At 44.1% G+C, this 21,036-nt stretch overlaps 1 protein-coding gene across 2 annotated transcripts in view; it reads right to left on the bottom strand.

Annotated features, from left to right (window-relative positions):
* Positions 1-1,938: 1,938 nt before the first annotated feature.
* ATF7IP2 (activating transcription factor 7 interacting protein 2) overlaps positions 1,939-21,036 on the bottom strand; it is a 59,728-nt gene continuing 40,630 nt past the window's right edge. Inside the window, exons 7-12 of one of the 2 annotated variants that reach the window (XM_069734032.1) lie at positions 20,462-20,523; positions 19,399-19,460; positions 19,179-19,239; positions 17,376-17,581; positions 16,568-16,738; positions 3,622-4,299 (exon numbers count right to left, since the gene is read on the bottom strand). In XM_069734032.1, the coding sequence (XP_069590133.1) occupies positions 3,898-4,299; positions 16,568-16,738; positions 17,376-17,581; positions 19,179-19,239; positions 19,399-19,460; positions 20,462-20,523 (964 nt within the window). In that variant the 3' untranslated portion in view covers positions 3,622-3,897. Of the gene's footprint in view, positions 4,300-16,567; positions 16,739-17,375; positions 17,582-19,178; positions 19,240-19,398; positions 19,461-20,461; positions 20,524-21,036 lie in introns of both variants that reach the window. The other variant, XM_069734033.1, reaches the window with a different exon arrangement.

The following is a 21,036-nucleotide window of genomic DNA, read 5'->3' as shown; positions in this document are numbered from 1 at the left end:
AAACAGCTGACCTGTCGTGGCTTTGATGTGGGCTCACCGCCGAAGCCCACATCAAAGCAGGGGATCTGACCTCGGACGTACTATCCCGTCCGAGGTCAGAAAGGGGTTAAAATAATCAGCCATTCTTGAGATACTTACACTTTTCTTTTGTTTACTGATGATTAGTGATGAGCGAATAGGATTGTTGTTCAGGGAGACCCAAGCAACAATGCTATTCACTCATCACTACTGATGATCGTTGACCGACCCCCCGCTGCTAGACCTCTGAACATTCACAATGCTTACAAGCTGATTTCTAGCTCTTTTTTTCCCACACTCTTGTAAGTAGACTGTGTCTGTACTGTTACATACTTAGGCTGGTAACTGGTTCATGCAGCATTAAATCAACACCCGATTTCTTACATTATGGCTGGTCCGAACAACGAAAGCAATTGTTACCATCCACCTCTCGTGTTGGCACTATAGAAATAAAATTATTATTATTAATAGGAACAGTTGGGGTTAATAGTTGGGACAAGCCCAGAGAGGGAGGGGATAAAGTGAAGGGACAGTTTCTTATCAGGCAATCAGATAGGGCTGAGCCTGCAGTGGAAGCAGACCTAAGGTCTAACTAGTCGTCAGAGCCACATGACGTGGGTCTCCCTGACGAGAGTGGAGACAAGAGGGAATGGATAGCAGGATCCAGAGTAGAGACGAGTAAAAGTGCCAGAAAAAGACAGGGATGCACTGGAAACAGGTCCTGGGTCAAGACACCTAGAAGTACGGCCCTGAGTTTGCAACTTGGAGAGGTAATGGGCCAGGATGGAACAGTAAGCGTGAAATGAAGAGAGTGCCCCGGGCAGTAGAGTCAGGAAGCAAAGAAGCTAAGCAACGGCCATAGTAGCAAACTAGTAACCGTAGGGGGAAAGAGGATGTGTGACCGCGAGTTGAGGGCAGGACTCTCACTTACTGGGCTGCAGTACTGTGCTGGAAGTAATGCTGGAAGATGCTCCGCTTTTGTGAAGTTATGCACCCGCCATCTATTATACATAATTCCCACCAAGTTACTGTTCAGTAAAAAACGGTTTATTGTTGTCTGGTGAGCTGCTTGCGCATAAAACAATGGTCTGTTTTTTTGCCAAGATTAGCATCGTCTGCATGGTCTCTATTCTTGTTGAATCCAAGTGTCAATGGGCCCCGTCAGGAATTGTTAGCAAACGGACCCGTCTGAAAACAGCGGAAGCCACAATGTGAGCAGAACAGACCAAGGTGCACACCGAGGTCATGCTGCTACCCCATCCTAATACTTTTGGATGTACGAGTAGTATCCCTTTTAATTAATCTCTGCTCCATTAACGATTATTTTTCCACCTATCGATTTTATTACACATATTTACAAGAAAAAAATAAAAAAAATCACATCTGTGTAGACAGCCCAGAAATACCAACAGAGACGGCATGTTGAGAAGTTACAGACTGTCATTGTTACCTTTTAAAAGTAATAATAATAAAAAAAACCCTGAAGATCAACTTGCAGTCACTGCATACAAAATTTGCTGTAAAACGTGGGCGCAATGTGCCATGCTAAAAAAGTGACCTTAAAGGGGTAACGTTTCCCCTTGTGGATAACACCAAGCTGACGTGTAAGGAGACTTACAGGCCATGCAGTGTAAATCCGGGAAATTAAATCTGAATATTGTCTCTGGAGGTCACACTGGAGTTCAAGTCGTCTTCCTCTCTGAAGATACAATTTGCATACAAAAAGGTGTGAACCCCCCCACACACACACCCATGAGTGTCCTCTTCTGAAGCACATGGATGAATCACCAAGCCATGGCTATTGCCCCGGTTCTGAACTTTTGCAAGGTCCTCCCTTTACGCAGTAATTTACTAGGATCCTTGCTTCAAGTAATGGCATCTGCATTTTCGACAACAAAGAAAACGAACATAGACATAGAAAAAAGGTCTAAAAGGTAATAACCACCTTTAATAACTACATAAAGTCCTGTAAAAGATAGCCTCCGGCACTGCACACGTCGAGTGCAAACATGTGACATTTTACAAGAAAATTATTATACGCCAAAACAATTATAAAATATGCTGAGCTCTAAAGTTTTCAATGGAAAGGCAATTAGGAAAGAATGAGGTATGGAGTAGGTGTAGTAAGGTGAGCTGCGTTTTAAAGGGGCTGTCTGGGATTAAAAAAAAGGATCTGCTTTATTTTCCCCACACCATTCTCGTCCACGAGCCTTGTTTAGTACGGAATTTCATCCATATATAAAAAAAAAAAAGTAATTGTCATAATAGATCTTACTATAGAAATCTGCTTCTTTCTCCACCAGGACTGATCGATCTCAAAATTCACAATGAACAGGTAAAATCTGTCTTCAGTGTATACAGATTTTTCCATTACTAAGACAGGAGAAAGCAGATGCTACTGATCAGATGCTATGGAGAACTGCAACTGTTGCCTCAGGAGAACTTGCAGCGACAAGTCATTTCTCCCTCCATACTGTTAAATGGACCAATTGCCATCTCCCATCTCAGCAAATATAGGGGTATTCCCATCTCCTATCCCAATATGTAAGTAGGTGTAATAATATTAACAAATACCTGCAATTAGAAATATAGTATAGTTCTTCTGATTCGCTATGTCACTTACCCCTTGTACAGGGCATTGCAGTAGCTTGGTTATCCGTGGTTACGACCACTAACAACTAAATGTCACTATATGAGTGGTCGTAACCATGAATACCTATACTGCGGGAAATGCCCTAACATAGCGAATCAGAAGAACTATACTATATTTCTAAATGGAGGTATTTGCTAATATTATTACACCTACTTGGAGACCCCTTTAAAAGTGTCACAGCTTACAGATTTTACCCATGAATTAAAAGTGAAAATTCAATCCAGGAGAAGAAAGCAGCAGATTTTTTTTATTTTTTATTACAAAGTTGCATATTTTTATCGGTAGTATTGAATTGTGAAATAAAAATTTAAATGGCGGTCACATTTTAACTCTTTCATGATCAGGCAATTTTGCGGTTTGTTTTTTTTCCTCCCCTTCTTCCAAAAGCCATAACAACCTTTTTATTTTTCCATCCCCATAGTCGTATGAGGCTCGTTTTCGGGATATGTGGCTGTGTGAGGATCTATTTTTTTTTGGTCCCGATCTGACGTTTTACTGACACCCTTTTGGGTTAGATACAACGTTTTGATCACCTCTTACTGCAATATTGCAGCGTCCCCCCCCAAAAAAAAAAAACAACCCAATGCTGGCATTTTTTTGTTACATTTTTTACTGATCAGATTAATTTATTTCATATTTTGATAGATCGAACTTTTACAAATGCTGTGATACCAAATAAAGTGCTTTTTTATGGGGCAAAAGATGGGCAATTTGAACTTTTGTATTTTATTTTTCTTATTTTTAAAAACATTTTCTATTGTATAGAATAGTCCCCTTTGGGGACTTGGTGCTGCGATCATCCGATCGCTTGTAAGCACTTATGGATCAACAAAACAAAAAGCCGTGTCTGGTTTTGATTCACTTGAACGTAGCGGACTTGCTGTTCCAGCCGCAGCGCCGGGTATGGATATCCTCTTACGGTCTTTGAGATCCTAAAGACAGGCCAGCAATGGTTTAAATCCCTTTTAATAATATTTGTGGATTTTTTAATTTATTATAAAAGCATACCATGCAAACAGAGAGAGAGAGAAAATAAAACACAAAAGAAAACAACCCTGTGTCTGGATGGCATAACTCATAGGTACAGCTCAAAAGCAACAGTAAAACGATAACTACAAACAAAAACGGCTTAAAATGGGAGAAACATAAAAGAAAACAACGTTGCATGACTCAATATGAGTGAAAGCTATTGGTGTACTTTAGGTAATAGAGGTAAAACAGACTAGCTATGATTTCTTGGAGGAGCTTGCAGGCTTTAGCGTAGTAGACTGGATATCGCACAGTGGTCCGAAGCGGCCGTCGGCATCTTTGGCTCTCATGGCAAAAGAATACGTGGCGTCGTCAACAAACTGTGTGAGAGTACAAGCCATGGGTAACGGTAAGGCCTTGATCTCACCAATTTTTTTCCACAGCTTTTTGGGGTTGGTTGGATCTCCCTGGTGGACGTACAGACAGTAGACTTTAGCAGGGGCGCAGCTGAGATCAACACTGGCGACATTCCACGACAGGGCAATGCCTTTGGGATTTTGGACTTGAGCAAGTCGCAGGTGAGGCTTTTGTGGCGGCTTTAGACCGGCTGGCTCAGGGATTGATGAAGTCTGTTCTGCGGTCACGGCCTCTGGTGGCTTCTGAGGAAAAATAAAAATGGAGAAACAGTGATAAAAAAAACAAACAAAACTTACGAACAAGTGGTGCAATGATGTAATGGAGACAAAAAAAACAAATGGTGCAAAAGGGAGGGCAAGGAGAAAAAAAATAAAATAAAAATCGATTAGTATTTTTTGTTTTGGACATAGTCTTGATATAGAAGCTCTCCCATGAAAATTTGTTTTAAATAAATCTGTGCAGACGTCTATGTAGTGTGGCGTGTACGGTATGTCAATATACTCACCTACTATCGCCATCTCCGGGGATCCAGGGCCGTTCCGCTCCTCTTCTCAGTCACATCACAACTCTGCAGACTTTCCTGGTCAAGCACTGATCTGTGAACCGGGAAGTGGCTTTTGCAATGTAAGTCTGTGGAATATCAGAACAAGGTTCCAAAGACTTACACTGTAAAAGAGACTTATGGATCATTCATAGAGTGACCTGTAGAATCGGAAGAGAGTCAACGTCACTGAGAAGAGGAGCAGAATGGCGCTTAGAATAATAGAGTTGGAAGGGACCTCCAGGGTCATGTCCAACCCCCTGCTCAATCTAGAAGTCACGGAACCATCTCAGACAAATGTCTGTTTGAAGACTTCCATTGAAGGATAACTCACTATTTCTCATGGCAGCATATATATTAGGTTTATACAGGCGAGTATATTAATACACTCTACATGCACACATTTATTAAAACAAATCTTTAGGGGAGGTGTAGTGAAATATGTGTATGTATGGATGTATGACCAGCAGTAAATTAACATCTGTCCTTAGACTGCAGCTCTCACAAAGGTCTTGACCTATGTTATCCTGAGCAGGCAGTCTTCTGGTTTCCAGTCAACCCAGGGGGGATTTCCTGAGAAGACACTAGTGGAAACATTTCACACCTTCTGACTCTTTTGAAGAGAGACGCCAACTGCAGCCCCACACTATTTACTATGAGAAAGGTCACACAAAAAGTGTTCACAGAAAAATAATGTATTCATTAGTAAAATAGCCAGGATCCAGTCACAAACCAAGGATTAGAATAACCTGAGAGGCTGGTCTAGAAATCTGACCTCCAGGTTAACTCTATAAATTAGGCCTTTACACTTAGAAACCTGTTCACAGATTGAGGGGCAGCCAAGCTGATGTGATCCATTTCATACTCATCCCCCCCCTCAGGGAGCAGAATGCCAGATTGCAAAATTTAGATATTTCTGAAAGTTTTCTCCTTTTTATTTTTATAGAGGGATTTTTGTGTACGCACTGTAAAATCCTTTTCTCCGAGCCAATCATTGGGGGACACAGACCATGGGTGTATGCTGCTGCCACTAGGAGGCTGACACTAAGTAATACAAAGAAAGTTAGCTCCTCCTCTGCAGTATACACCTTCCTGCTGGCTCTCAGCTAACCAGTTCGGTGGAAAAGCAGTAGATCAATAACAACGTATGAGCGTATAGCATGTCATATTATAAAAACAAGCATAAGCTAATAACAGGGTGGGAGCTGTGTCCCCAATGATTGGCTCGGAGAAAAGGATTTCACGGTGAGTACACAAAAATCCCTCTTTCTCCTTCGCCTCATTGGGGGACACAGACCGTGGGACGTCCCAAAGCAGTCCCTGGGTGGGGACAACATCAGATTAGGCCCTGTGTAACCGCTACTTACAAGTGCGCCACCGCGGCCTGCAGAGTCCGCCTGCCCAGACTCACATCTGTGGAAGTGTGGGAATTATAGTGCCTCAAGAATGCATGCGGACTGGACGAATCCGCAAACTTGCAGGCATGCCTTGCCGACACCTGGTGCCTAGAACCCTCAATAGACCGGGAGATAGGCTGACATCTAGTACGGAAGGACTCCTGGATGGTGAAACGAATCCACCAGGCTATCATGGCCGATGAAATGGCCAAACCCTTCCTGAAAACGTCAGGAAGCCTTCCTCTTACCGTCAGGAAGCCCAAATAAAGCGTCCAACCTTCGGAAGGACGCCGTCCTCGAGACGTACCTACTCAGAGCACTCACTTCATCCGGAATATGGGGAACTCATTCCATTTTGTGGACTGGTGCCGAAAGATGAGGGAAGAACTAAGCCCTCAGAACAGTGGTAATACAATACCACCTTGGTGACAAGGGATGGGGATGGCCTGAGGACAACCTTGCCTTGAAGGCAATAAGGGAAAGAAAAGGTCTGAAAGAGCAGAGCAGCTAGCTCCGAAGACTCGTTAGAGTGAGGATATCGCAGAGAAAAAAGGGCGACCTTCCCTGATAGTAAAGGCTGCCCAGATGAAATAGAGTCTACTGTAAGACTCCTAGGACAATTAAGGTCCCAATGAGCTAACGGTATGCGATAGAGAAGGACTATGTGTGAAAACTCTCTGTGAGAAAGTCCCTACTTGCAGTTTTACTGCAATAAGGCGGGAAGATACTAGCTCCGCAAACAAAAACTGACGTGGTCAGTGCAGATCTCGGAGGATCACTGGGGCCCTTTCTGCTCCCGAAAGGCTTTCCGAAGTAGTGGAAGGGGAGTTATGGAAACTGGTACCACGGCAGAACCAGAGCGTGCAGTGATGGCTCTAGGATCTTGAGGCCGAACCACGAACTCGATTACATTGGCGTTCAGTCTGGATGCCATCCGATTTACATCTGGAGAGATCCAGTGAGGACAGATCTGATGGAAGACTTCGGGGTGAAGTTCCCACTGACTTGAGGCGGAACCCTGACGGCTGAATTTGTTTGCCGTCCAGAGTTCTACTCCTGGGATATATACTGCCAAGATCACTGAATGATAGATCTCGGCTCATCAGAGAATGTGATGTACCTCGGTCATGGCGCCTGACCGTGGGTACCTGCTAGATGATTGACGTATGGCACAGCAGAGGCATTATACATTTGAATTTGGATGGGGTAACCCGCCAGAAGGCAGTGGACCTGCTGTAGGACTACCATTCGGATCTCCAGAGCAATGATAGGGAGAAGAAGACAGCATTGGTAGTTACTAATAACCATTGAACCTGGAGAAAGGCCCTGGATGAAGAAGGAGCTCAGAGACTATCGTCTGTTTGACTTGCTGAAAACGAGCGGAACGAAGGAAACCGCTCCATTGTCGTCTCATTCCTCAGAACCCTGCTAGCAAATCGAATGAAATGAGGGGGATGAGTAATTAAGTGCGCGAGCTACGTGTTGAAGGGCCATGACCTTGTCTCGAGGGACAATTACCATCATTCTGGAAGAGTGCAGAATCATCCTCAAAAGAGATATCTGCTGGGCTGGAAATGAGGAGAACTTGTCTAAGTTTAGCTGCCAGCCCAGGTGAGAGGGTATCGCAAGTGATATAGACGACTCCGCGTAGTCCTGGAAGGGCGGCTAGACAGTCGACCAAACAGGGCAGGACGAGCACGCCTCTAGGGTGCAAGAGAAACATGACATCCGCCATGACCCTTGCGAACACTCTGGGAGCAACAGCAAGGCTAAAGGACAAGGTCGTGACTTAAATACTGTTCACGAATGGAAAAGCGAAGGAATTTTGGAAAAGGGTAAGAAGCCAGAAACTATACCTTTTTCTGTTGAAGTAACGGCTGAGCGGAGGCACTCCAGAAGGAGGACCATGTCAAAGGTTGTTAGAAGCTTGAGGTCCAGGATCGGTCTTACTTTTCGTTCCCCTTTTTTTTTTTGGAACCAAGATCCCTTAGATCTAGACTGTCCTGGACAACCCTTATGCCTGAGGAGGTGGTGATGGCGAACTCAGTCGAGGGGTTCAAGAGAGGCCTGGATGTCTTCCTGGAGCAGAACAATATTGTATCATACAATTAGGTTCTGTAGAAGGACGTAGATCTGGGGATTTATGATGATGGAATATAGGCTGAACTGGATGGACAAATGTCTTTTTTCGGCCTTACTAACTATGTTACTATACAATCCTTTGTCAGTCTCCCGCTCAAAAGATTTGATTGGCCAGTTGTACTGTCTTCGGGAAAAGTGTGAACCAAGGTAGTTAAGGTCTCCAGCCAGTCAGTTATCTGACAGTCCGTGGTATTTTTAACTGATGATACATCGGGCAGGGATACTGGTAGGTATACCACAGGAGATTCTACCCGGTTAATCTGCCAAGTGGTAGAATGCGCGGCTGCATCCAGCAGGTCATAGTCTCTTGCCATCACCGCTCTTTTGACGGTGCAGAGATAAAAAAAAAAAAAAATTAGGAACCCTCGATCCATCAACCTCTTAACAGGGAAGTGGAGAGGAATTGTCCGCCTTCTTGCATCATCCGCTAAATAGTGGTGATGCTGAGGGGGGCGCTCGTACGCCAAAAAGGGGTGGCTCTGTACATCCACAGAGTTCAGGTCTCCAGGTGGACAGGACAGGTTGTCTGGTGTTAGGCCTGGATGCAGAAGAGGATACATGGAGGCGACTCCATGTGCTCATCTGTTGATGATGTAGGGAGATTGGAGCCTTTTAAAGGACCCATCGCCATTAACAATCAGACCAGGCATGGCATCCCACGTAGAGGCTTCTATCCAGTGAATCGCTTATCCGGACTGAATGGCAAATGCTCTACGAGGGAGATTAGTCTCCTTATGAGGGACACTGGTAATCTAGAGCAGAACCAGAGTCCTCGTCAATGTACCAAGATCGGTTGATGGTTCCTTCTCTGAAGCTCTGGCAAGTCGCAATATCCAATCCATATTCAGTGCCTTGTTGTCATCAAATCATTGGTGAGGGAACAGGAAACGAAAAACGTTTGTTTTCTAGGTGCCCCTTTAATGCAAAAACCGTCCACCCTGTGCCTGTATGTTTCCAGAAGCCTGTACGATTCTAGAATACTTGCGGCCCCTGCTAGCCGACGGCTCCCATGTAGGATAGGGACCATGTATATCGGTCCTGCGAGCACTCCGAGCCACAGAGGGTACCCGGAGGGATTCAATCTCTTGGTCAGAGAACCATGGATTGCGGTCAGTGACGAAGTCCACTGAGAGGAAACTAGGAATAAGCTGGGGTCGGGGCGGAGGGCTCCTCAGATTTATCATGCGCCTTTAAGACCAGGGAATACTGGTCATGTGCCTTTAAGACCAGGGAATACTGGTCGTGTGCCTTTAAGACCAGGGAATACTGGTCATGCGCCATTAAGAACAGAGAATACTGGTCTTGTGCCTTTAAGACCAGGGAATACTGGTCATACGCCTTTAAGACCAGGGGATACTGGTCGTGTGCCTTTAAGACCAGAGAATACTGGTCGTGTGCATTTAAGACCAGGGAATACTGGTCATGTGCCTTTAAGACCAGGGAATACTGGTCATGTGCCTTTAAGACCAGGGAATACTGGTCGTGTGCATTTAAGACCAGGGAATACTGGTCATGTGCCTTTAAGACCAGAGAATACTGGTCGTGTGCATTTAAGACCAGGGAATACTGTTTGTGTGCCTTTAAGACCAGGGAATACTTTAAGACCAGAGTGGCTTTAGGTACTGATGTAGTGCCAGGCAAGAAGCGCCAGAAAAGCGGGCGGAGCCGCCTTAGGGCGCGGCTTCCTGGAATGCGGCCTACACATCGGCCGAAGCCGGGGGCTAAATTTTTGCAGCCGGCCGGAGCGTTACCTCAGAGAGGTGGGCCACAGGGAAGTGGCTGAGGCTGCCTGTCGGCATGTAGATATCCCTCTGAAGATGGATCCACTCACCATCGGTGCGCATCCCGGCATGGAGCCACCGCGGATGTGGGTTTCAGCGCTGTTCTGTGCAGCATAGACGGTGCAGTAACAAACCTCAATCCATCATCCCTTTGGCAGCCACCCCCTCCATTAGTTTGGTAGGTTGAGAGTGGCTGCCTCATCGGTTATGCTGCACCTGTGTTGTCTCCATCTTAACCACATGGGTCCACTGCATCCTGTTAGTGCATTTGTTTAGAGGCCTAGGCAGGTAAGCATCTCTGCCTCGTTTTGCTGTTTTTTCTAATTTTTGGAGGATCTCTGAATCCTTTTCTTGTGCTCTTGCTGTTTAGAATTAGGACTCGTAAGCGTAGGGACCCTTGACGCGGGTTACGAGCTTGCGTATTTTGGCCAAAGTATAAACTAATATCTCACAAAATTTTTTAATTTTTTTGTGTTTTTTGCACTTTTTTTCGGAATGCAGTTGGGCCCATTTTTGTCTTTTAAACTGTGGTGTCTGTTCACATGGGGTGCATTTGGATAGCGCTGGACGGGCCCGCCTGATCTAATAGAAGCAATCAAAAGAAAAAGGAAGAAAAGATGTATTGCACAATCAGCCCTTCTGTATACCCCTTGTTCACCTTCTGTGGACCCAAATGGCGTGAAGCAAGCCACAACGAAATCCGGGTGCTCGTTAGAAAAAAACAATACTGTTAAATGTAAAAACTGGTAGAAAAACGAGCACATGAGCTTCTACGGGTCTCACCCGTAGAAGCTCATGTGAGCGAAACGGCCGTCGTCACTAGGATCCACAGGTTCTCCCTGCCATATCCTGCTGTTTTATCATGAAGCCTTAATAAAGAGAGGATAATTTTGCACGATCGGTGAGTGCTCGTTTTTCTACCAGTTTTTACATTTGATCTAATAGAAGGGTGTCACTACTAGGCTTGCCTGGATGCTGTGCATCTCCATTGTGTGAACAGCGCCACATGCAAGTCTTTTATGTGCAGCAATGTGCCAAGCAGCCACCCCCTCCATTAGTTTGGTAGGTTGAGAGTGGCTGCCTCATCGGTTATGCTGCACCTGTGTAGTCTCCATCTTAACCACATGGGTCCACTGCATCCTGATAGTGCATTTGTTTAGAGGCCTAGGCAGGTAAGCATGTCTGCCTCGTTTTGCAGTTTTTTCCAATTTTTGGAGGATCTCTGAATCCTCTTCTTATGCTCTTGCTGTTTAGAAGGAGGTGGAGAGGAACCGTCCGCCTCCTTGTGCCATCCGCTTTCACAGTGGTGGGACAGTGGGGGCTGCTCGGATGCCATAGAGAGGGCCTCAGTACATCCATGGAATTTAGTCCGGGTGGACAGGGCCAGTTGTCCGGCAATAGGCCTGGCTCCAGGAGAGGATACATGGAGGTGACACTCCATGTGGTCGCCTGCTGCTGGTGTGGGGAGATCGGGACCTGAAGGAACCGTCGCCCCGGAAGTGAGCTCATGCATGGTTTCCCAAGTCGCAGGAGATGGTATGGGGAGGTATACTCGCCGTGCTCACCTGTTGATGATTCGGAGGAGATTGGAGCCTTGTAAGGATCCGTCGCCCCCTCCGCGCAGAAGAGGAGTCCCAAGATGGCACCCGAGATTTGCAGGGCTCTTCTCGTTCAGAGCGAGAAGCGCCTGAGTAGTGGGCGGGGATTTTAACTGAAGCCTAGTCAGGATGAAAAAGCCGGGGACTAAATTTATGGAGCCTGCCAGCGTAGCGAGCCGGCGGCCGCGACGTACCGCCGAGTGATCGCCGCTGGCGTCTAGCCAGTGGCGCCTCTCCCCAGTGACCCGGACCGCACCTTCCCACGCAGGCAGCGTGAGGAAGGAAACTACTCACCGCCACTGAGCAGAGATGCAGCCTCCATTGCGAGGGAGTAAGCTCAATCGATCCTCCCTTTGCCGGGGGAAGGAGAGCGTCTGTGCATCTTCATATGTGCCTGCCGCATGGGACTTACGGCTGTGCCTGCCACAGGGGACTTACGGCTATTGTGGGGACTACATGACGCCAACAGGAGAGGGCTTGAGTGCGGTGGAGTCCGGGAGATGCACATAAGAGCTATACTTATGTGCTCGCCATCTTACAGGGGGGAGATCGGGACCGTATAGGAACAGTCGCCCTAGCGTAGATTAGGCGTGCCCCAGTCGTCGCAGGAGAGGTATGGGGAGGTTTACTCGCCGTGCTCGCCTGTTGATGGTTCAGGAGCGAGTGGACCCTAGAAAGGAATCCGTCGCACCCTTCACTCCGTTAATTAAAAAATAAAAATATACAGAAAAGTAAAAAGTAAAATAAAAACGTTGGGGTCTGAACCAGACCCATGTGCCTCCTACAGACACTAAGCAAGAACTGGTTAGCTGAGAGCCAGCAGGAGGGTGTATACTGCAGAGGAGGAGCTAACTTTCTTTGTATTACTTAGTGGCAGCCTCCTAGTGGCAGCAGCATACACCCAGGGTCTGTGTCTCCCAATGAGGCAAAGGAGAAAACTGTTTTGCATATTTGAATGTTACTTTTTCTTTCCATATTCTTTTTATATCCTTTTATTGTAAGCACTGTACCTTTCCTATTAAAGCTTAAAACTTTAATAAGTTTGAACCTTGTATGCTCTAACAGAATCCATAGTCTTAGGGTGTGTGATCCTGGCGATTGGCAGACATTAGTAGTAATATTTCCAGGACTCATCTCCCGTGTGTTTGGTGAGTGGTGCCAGCGTGTGTGAGTGGGGTCCATGGTCTGTGTCGGGGTGTGATTTATGCTCCCATTGCAGTATAGGACAGAGGCTGAATGCTGTACTGAGAGAGGAGATAGATTAATCCTTGCAGGCGCAACCCCCAGGTCACATGCTGAAAAGCAGGTACATGACAAGAGGGCTTCTTAAAATTGACAAATATCTACTACACTTGTCACATTCAGCACTCTCAAAAAGGACATAATAATAATTTTTATTTATATAGCGCCAACATATTCCGCAGCGCTTTACAAATTACATCAGCAAACTGCATATTACTCTGACATCATACTCCTTCAGGCAACTGAACATTTATTATAATCTTGTATCTAGCCAAGAAGAATCGATTTCCAGCAACTGCGAAGAAATATTTTTAAAATCAGAATTTATTAACTTGCTCTTAAAAATATAAAAGATAATGCATTTAAAATTCTCTGACGATGGTATAGAACCCCGGAACGATTGCTCCACCTCTCTGTTGGAGGTGCTCAAACTCTGTGGGTTCCCTAGCTCATATTTTCTACCAGTGTCCAAATATCTCAAAATAAAAACCATCTTCGCCGTTTACGCCTAGTTAAGCGAGATTTAACACCCCAAGAAATATTGCTCTATTTTAATAGTCCTACTGTCAATCACCTAATGCGACCAGGTGATTCTGTACGGATCTACGGTTATAATATTTCTTTTGCTGGTCCTGAATACCTCACAGAGAATCAAATGAAGTGTCCTATTTTGAGCAGTTCACCGACATATGACACCATTAAGGTACAGTAAATGACACCAATAAAAACTTAACATTTACTAATTCAAATATTAAAACAATACAACATACACGACCTATAAAAACACATATGGCTGCTAATAAAGATACAGAGTGCACAAAAACCCTATAGGGCCAACTATCTGTACCCTACCTTGCAGCGGAGGTTGGCACTCTATAGAACCTGCGCATTGGCGCCCCCGCTCAACGTAGACTAGCCCAATCTGACCCTAATAAGCCCTATCGTGTGGAAAATAGGGTACCACTCAGCAGACCATACAGACAGACAAGACAAACAAAATAACACTAGGACTAGGAGAAAAAAGATAATATTGCACGTATATTAAAGATAAATCTATTGTGCAATTCAAAGGCTGTGCAACAAGTGTTTGGTTGAACACTCGTTAATTGTATTGCACATACAAGGCCTTACACCAAAGAAACCTAAACTGTACCTACAGATACGCCCTACATTATATATATATATATATATATATATATATATATATATATATATATATATATATATATATATATATATATATATATATATATATATATATATATATATATATATATATATACACATACACGTGTTGTAGTTGTCTTTTCCTTCCCATATGTGGGGTTGATTGGGATTTACAATACACTATGTGGTCAGTTACAACTGTCCCCTTGCGCTATCTCTTGATCCCCTTACATTTATATTTGTATACATGGTTTAGATGCCTTTTCTTTCTATATGAGCTTGATTGTGCTTTGCATTACACTTTGTAATCATTTACAACTGTCCCCTTATGCTATTTCTTGATCTATGCCTGGCACACAGTCTCTTGTTATAGCATTACACAAATTCACTCCATCTGGTCCGGTTTTCCTCTGCGCATGCCCCCTACGCCAACACGATTTGGCGTTAGTGCGCAAGCGCCGATTCTTATGCCGCTCCCGCCTACGGCGCGTACGCCGCCCTTCCTGGCTGCCCGCCAGCACATGGGGGACACTGCGCAAGCGCGGTTCTCCGATGGCCGGTTCCTGTGTCTTGCTTGCTCTGCGCAGGCGCCGGCTTGCTCCCCGCACTTCCGGCCGGCTCCCTTTATAACGGAGCTCCGTCGGCTTTACACCACATCCGCCTCCTCGCCAGGACACTGTTGTGTGTCGGCACCCGACCCCGGATCATCCTTGCGGACGTGACCCCTGCACCACCGATGGTAGTGAGATACCAATCCCAGATAAGTACTCCTTGTTTGTTCATTCCGCCGTTCATTTACCATGCATCCCCTTTTTCTAGATGCTATACAGATGAACCCACGCTATACCAGTATTTCACTTATAGGCTAATTGTCCGGCAAACCTTCAACTACTCTCACTGTACTGGGACCCTAGGTAGGCAGTTCCATGGCATATGCACATATACCTTTAACTTAACCCCTCCTGTGGATGACTACCACACACTCTTTAATATGCATCTCTCTACAGAGCCTGACGGGTCTACCTAGACGAACATATCTATGCTGTATGCCCCTGCCTCCTTCACTCCTTCTATGTAGTTCTCTGGAACCTTTGCTACATTAGGACCTTAGGTAGTTTTTTTTCTCTTAATATGGAGTACATTTCGTTACTTTGTTGTCAAGTATAGAACCACACACATGAGGTGGGGCTTTTATATACATGTATGCATTTATGTATGCATCTACATATGCTTTTTTTCAGCCGAAGCCCACACTGGATCATTGTACTATTCACAATTTAATCATTAAGCATCCATTGGCATCCATCTGGGTAAATACCTCCTCCATATCTGTTTATCACCCTTCTTTTCTTCTAAGGTACCTATTGCATATACCGTTTCAGCCTCCATTTCCCTTAAAAGGGTGTACATACCCACATGCGTTTCCTATCACATATCCCATTCATATTCCAATACCTTTTCTTGCTTCCCTTTTTGCGTCACTAGGGGACCACGGAACCGTACTCATTGTTGAATTCACCATTGACCATATTATTCGATTTGGACGACCACTGAGGGTATGTGTTTGTATCTTGTCCTCCTGTTTTTAGACTTTATCCATACATCCTGTTGATCCCTGTCTATATTAATTCCTATAGGACCCATCTCCTTGTCTTTTTTCCTTACTCGAGAATGCCCTTTTTTTTCCTTACTCGAGAACGTTACATACAGGGCGTGGTTTTCCTTATCCTGCTGATCTCATTAATTCTACTGACATGTGTTCCACCGCCCTTAGGACTCAGGATGTGGTCCGTCGTTCCACACTGAGCCTTGTAATTTGTAAATATTTTGTATATAAGTTTTATCTACTATTGTATATATTGTATATTGATACGCTGTTTTCCATCTTTTCAGCACTACTCTGTGATCAAGGCCACTGTGTGGCCGAAACGTCAGAGAATTTGAATTGTTGCCTTGTTAAGTCTTCAATTTTTTTTTTTTTGCACCTTGAATAAAACTTTCACTTCAGCAAAATTGACTTGTTCGGACGTGTGCAGTGATTCGTTTTCTTCAAGTATTGGGGGTCATCCGACTCCGTTCACTTGCACCGCCTACATCCCATCTACAGTTGAGTGTTAGCTCTTCATCTATTCTACCACACAAGAACTATGGCACCACACACATCTGATCATTTGGGTGTTGGGAGATGGACTCTCCACTAATTTAATACTACATACACCTTAACTATTATATTTTACTTTTCCAATGCATCTAAAATGAAACTTTTTTAAATAAATAGTCTCCATAAAAAAACAGGTTACTTTTTTGAGTCTACAGCTCTTATGAAGTTTGTTGTCTCCATGGAAACAGACTACAAACAAATCCTTCGTAGTCTGATCCGGCAGTCGTACATTTACCCATTTTCTCTCCTACTTTTTGCTAACATATATGTGGTAAATAATACATTGGAGAGAAGATGGGATAAAGTAGGACTGCAAAATCAGATTATATAAGGGGTATATTTAAAATGCATTATCATGGAGATGCGTAGCTCTGCCCACTTACAGCAGAAGTTTAATTTGCGGGTCACTTGTACATGTGGTTCTAGAAGTTGCAAGTCATTAAAATAAATTAGTCCTCCTAATAACTAGCTGGTCTCCTACCTTTGACTTAGAAGAGTCGGGGATGGTGGCAGACTGTCTGACTTCAGTCACATCAGAACTTGACGCTTCATTATGATTACTCGATGGAGGGCCTTTCCCGACAGAATATTTATCAAAAATGTTCTCAACACTACTCTCCTTAGACGATGTCGCGGTGGGATGGCTTTTATGCTATTTTTGATCAAAAACAGTATTACTAAGAACCCTGTGTTATTTAAATGCACTTTTGCTTTTTACTTATTTAGTTACAGCAGGGTTTTTGCTCATTTTGTTTCTTGTAGGTTTTGTATGTTTTCTGGCCAATGTGAATATGCGTTTGTGTGTTGCATGTATACCAACTCAAACCAAGCTCAATTTTGGGGTTTTTTACATACACCTTAACCATTATATTTTACTTTTCCAATGCATCTAAAATGAAACTTTTTTAAATTGTCTCCATGAAAAAACAGATTACTTTTCTGTGTCTACAGCTCTTATGAAGTTTGTTGTTTCCATGGAAACAGACTACAAACAAATCCTTCGTAGTCTGATCCGGCAGTCGTACGTTTACCCATTTTCTCGCATACTTTTTGCTAAACTTATATGTGGCAAATAATAATGAGTTGGAGAGAAGATGGGATAAAGTTTGAGTGCAGAATCAGATTATATAAGGGGTGTAATTTAAATGCATTACCATGGAGATGCGCAGCTCTGCCCACTTATGGCAGAAGTTTAATCTGCAGATTTGCTGGTCAATTGTACATGTGCTTCTAGAAGTTGCAGGTCATTAAAAAAAAATAGTAATCTTAATAACTAGCTGGTCTCTTACCTTTGACTTAGAAGAGTCGGGGATGGTGGCAGACTGTCTGTCTGCAGTCACATCAGAACTTGACGCTTCGTTACGATTACTCGATGGAGGGCCTTTCTCGACGGAATATTTATTAAAAACGTTCTCAACACTACTCTCCTTAGACGATGTCGCCAACGCAGCCAGATCACCATTTGGGATACAAGGTCCGCTAACCAATGTGGAGTCTGGGGAAAAAAAGTGTTTATATTTCTATAAATTTTGGGCAAATATTTCAAGGACACCTTTGGATATTTAACTGAAATCTAGAAAACGCTCTTTTTTTTTTTTTATATCAGAAGTCATGTAAAATTAGTAGTTCTCAGCAGTCAGGTAATTCTAAAAAAACAAACAAACAAAAATGTAATAAAACAGTTCTTCCCAGGAGTGGTGGGGTTCATAGAAGTCAGGACCCAGCATCACTTTAAATTAGCCGTTTCCATCAAGATTTTGGTAACAGCCAGGCGAATATCACTAGAATTAATATGATCAAAGGGGATCAGGGTCTGGGAATGTTAGCCAACATAGGAAGACCCCAAATTAAAATGTAAAAAATGTAATAAAAATAGATATTCCTGGATTACCGCTATTGCATGTCCTTTCCGGATTTCCTGCCTACCAGTGGAGGTTTGCACACTTGGTAAATGATAGCGGCGCCCCCTCTCCTCAGCAGCGGTCCCGTATTTCCCTGGTGTGCCTGGAGTGGTGGTTCTAATGTAAGCTCCCTAACCCTGGTCTTACACCCATCCTCCGGCAATTTCCCCTTTTTTTCGCTGGCGCAACAGTGGTCCCGCGGCGCCATCTTGTGACCCAGATTTCTGACTGTCTAGAAGTTAGAAGCTACGTCACCAGCCAGAACGAGGTTCTCATAAACTTGTATTGAGTTGTGACCTCCGGCTCGCTCCATAAAACACTGGAGCGGTCCGGAAGGTCACAAACTGCCAGAAACCGATGAGAGGCGGTGATAAAACATGAAGACAGGGCAGGCAAGCAGAAGAGTAAGGTCAAGGGAACTTAGATTGATATCACCACTCCTACGGGAAAAAAAAAAAAAAAAAGCGCTGGAGTGGCGCTTTATAACCATCAGAAAGCTGGTATTGCAAATATGAGGGCATGAAGTTACGGTAGACTTGTTATCAAAAATCTTGCAGAAATTAGTTTCCCGAACTGTATATTAATGGGAGAAAACTGCTTCAAAACGTTACAGGGGGGCTCAGTTTTTGACAATTGCACTTTATTCCGATTAAAGGTCTCCCTGCTGTGATCTCCAGGAATGAGCTCTGGGGAATGGCGGTGACAGGTGTAAAGGAATCAGCCACCAGCGATTGCTCCAGATCTCATACATGTGCATGATCAGCTCGGTATTTATTCTCAATAAAAAAAAAAGCGGAATAAGTGATGACATCTGTCCTGAGAGGATGCAGGATCAGGCATGTCGTATTTCAGCATGTGCGATCGGGAAGAGTCCAGACACTATACACAACAGACGGCGCTTCAATCCCACCAAAAAAGAGTTTGTCTGACATTCGTCTATCGTGGATATCAGGGGGTTGGAACAAATTTAATGTGCATGGAGCTTTAAGAGACGCTCTCTGTAATCACTCTGCACACTAGTCAAGAAGTCTCCTGAACAGAGGACCCCGCACGGAAGGACCCTGCATGGAAGGTTTTGTTCACTAGACAACCCAATTAGTACACGTGGATTTTGGATGCTTTCGAAGGCTTCAGATGTAGACATAGCCTCACAATCCTGAGGAGCTGAAACAATCTATCAGATGATGGTACCTTTATCACTTTTTTGCCCCTCATCGTCCGTCAGATCAATTACTGCTTTGACCGGTTTATTCTGTTGATACAGGAAAGCATATTATTAGGATTGTTCTGGTACTAATTAATGATGGCTATCATACAGCACAATGAAAGCAGATACACAGACGGTGGAGAGCACAAACGGATAACTTCTACATTAACTTCTAATAAAGACAAACAGTAAAAGGATCCTTACTGCCCGTGACGAATGCGCCTTCTTTCTATGCTCCTTGATGGATTCCATAATTTTTTGCATAGCTAATAAAAAAAAAAATATATACATATATACACCTTAGAAATATAACCGAAGAAGCTACATAATCTACAGCAGTATCCCAAACCTTGGCTTATTCTGCCCCTAAATCAATGGAAACAGAGGTAAATGCAGCCCATTCATAATTCATAGCACCCTAAACGGCGGTGATGGTGTGATTTACCTTTGTGACCACCTCATGCAGACAATGGCTAAAAGAGTTCACTGCAGAAGGGTATGCAGCCGGGGTAAATAATGTAACCACAGCCGTAACACAGGCAATTTTAGAAAAGTGAATGCAATGTGACCAGCCCCTTTAAATAATCACATGGGTTATCCTGGATTTTGATAAGGCTAGCCTATATCAGTATCATATAGTTGGGAGTCAGACACCCGACACGGCCGCAATCAGAGTCTTGAGCTAAATGGTATATAAAAGGCAGAGCCACCGCAGCTCCGTACACTGCAGCGGCCGTCCTCATTATCTGAGCTGCACTACCTGAGAATGGCCACTATATGGCGTACTGAGCTGTGGCGACTCAGGCTGCCATGGCAACCTGCTAATCAGAGGTACAATCTCAGATGACAGCATACACAGATATTAACCATTTCTAGACCCAATATAGCAATAAGGACACTGTAGGAGGCCTTTAAAATTTTAAAATGAAGACAGAAACATATTGAGCAGTATACTTCATTTTTTCTTTTTTAACAGGACCCTTCGGATGAGGGCTGCCAGTAATAAACACAAATAAGTCATGAGCTTTGAAACCACGGGCAGCATCCTTTTCAACCAAATACGTTAAAAAGCCTCAGAAATGGCAGAGTGACTCTAGTATTGCCTGGTAAGGCTGCATTAGTTTTATACTACAACAAAAGAGGCCATTTATTCACCATCATTGTATTACACAATGTCATCTGACAGCACAGACGTTAGCTGGACCTCCATCATGTCCCTAGAAAACACATAGTGACCGGTGAATATTTATGTTGAAGGGCTTCATACCTGCGGGGTCCACTTTTTTTGAAGAACTTTTTCGATGTTCTTTTTGGGATTGCTTTGGATTGCTGAAAAAGAAAAACTTGCTAGAAAAGGCAATGCTCCTAATGTCCAGATGTCACCATTCTGTTTTAGAAGGGGTTGTCCAGGCTTGGGATGAAAGTCGGTACACTTCTGAATCCGGACCGCGTGTGACTGTCACAATGTCAGAATTCTCCGCTGTTGCTGGTGAAACGGGCCGCATGTATGAGATTTACATACTTGCAGTCAAGTGTCAACTAGACGTGCTCGCCCTCTGTCCACAGAATGCGAGACCAAACAAGTCTAGTCGGAATGCGGCAAGAAGAGTGCAAATTGCATCCTTGCGGTCATGTTGCCCAAACTGCCTCACAGACCATATCAGAGAATCCTTACAGTGTTTGGTGCGTACATCCCAAGCCTGGTCAACCCTTTTAAGCAAAAGATTGAATGCCCCCAACATACATAGGTATGCCAGGAAATTCTACCAAAGTGCTCAACACAAAGGTCCATGAAGTATAATGGCCTGGCTTTCAGCAAAGAAGAAACCGTGTAGCTTCTAT

Source organism: Ranitomeya imitator, chromosome 7 (assembly GCF_032444005.1).
Source record: "Ranitomeya imitator isolate aRanImi1 chromosome 7, aRanImi1.pri, whole genome shotgun sequence".
In the NCBI taxonomy this organism is placed as follows: Eukaryota; Metazoa; Chordata; class Amphibia; order Anura; family Dendrobatidae; genus Ranitomeya; species Ranitomeya imitator.
This window is presented reverse-complemented; position numbering and strand designations above follow the sequence as displayed.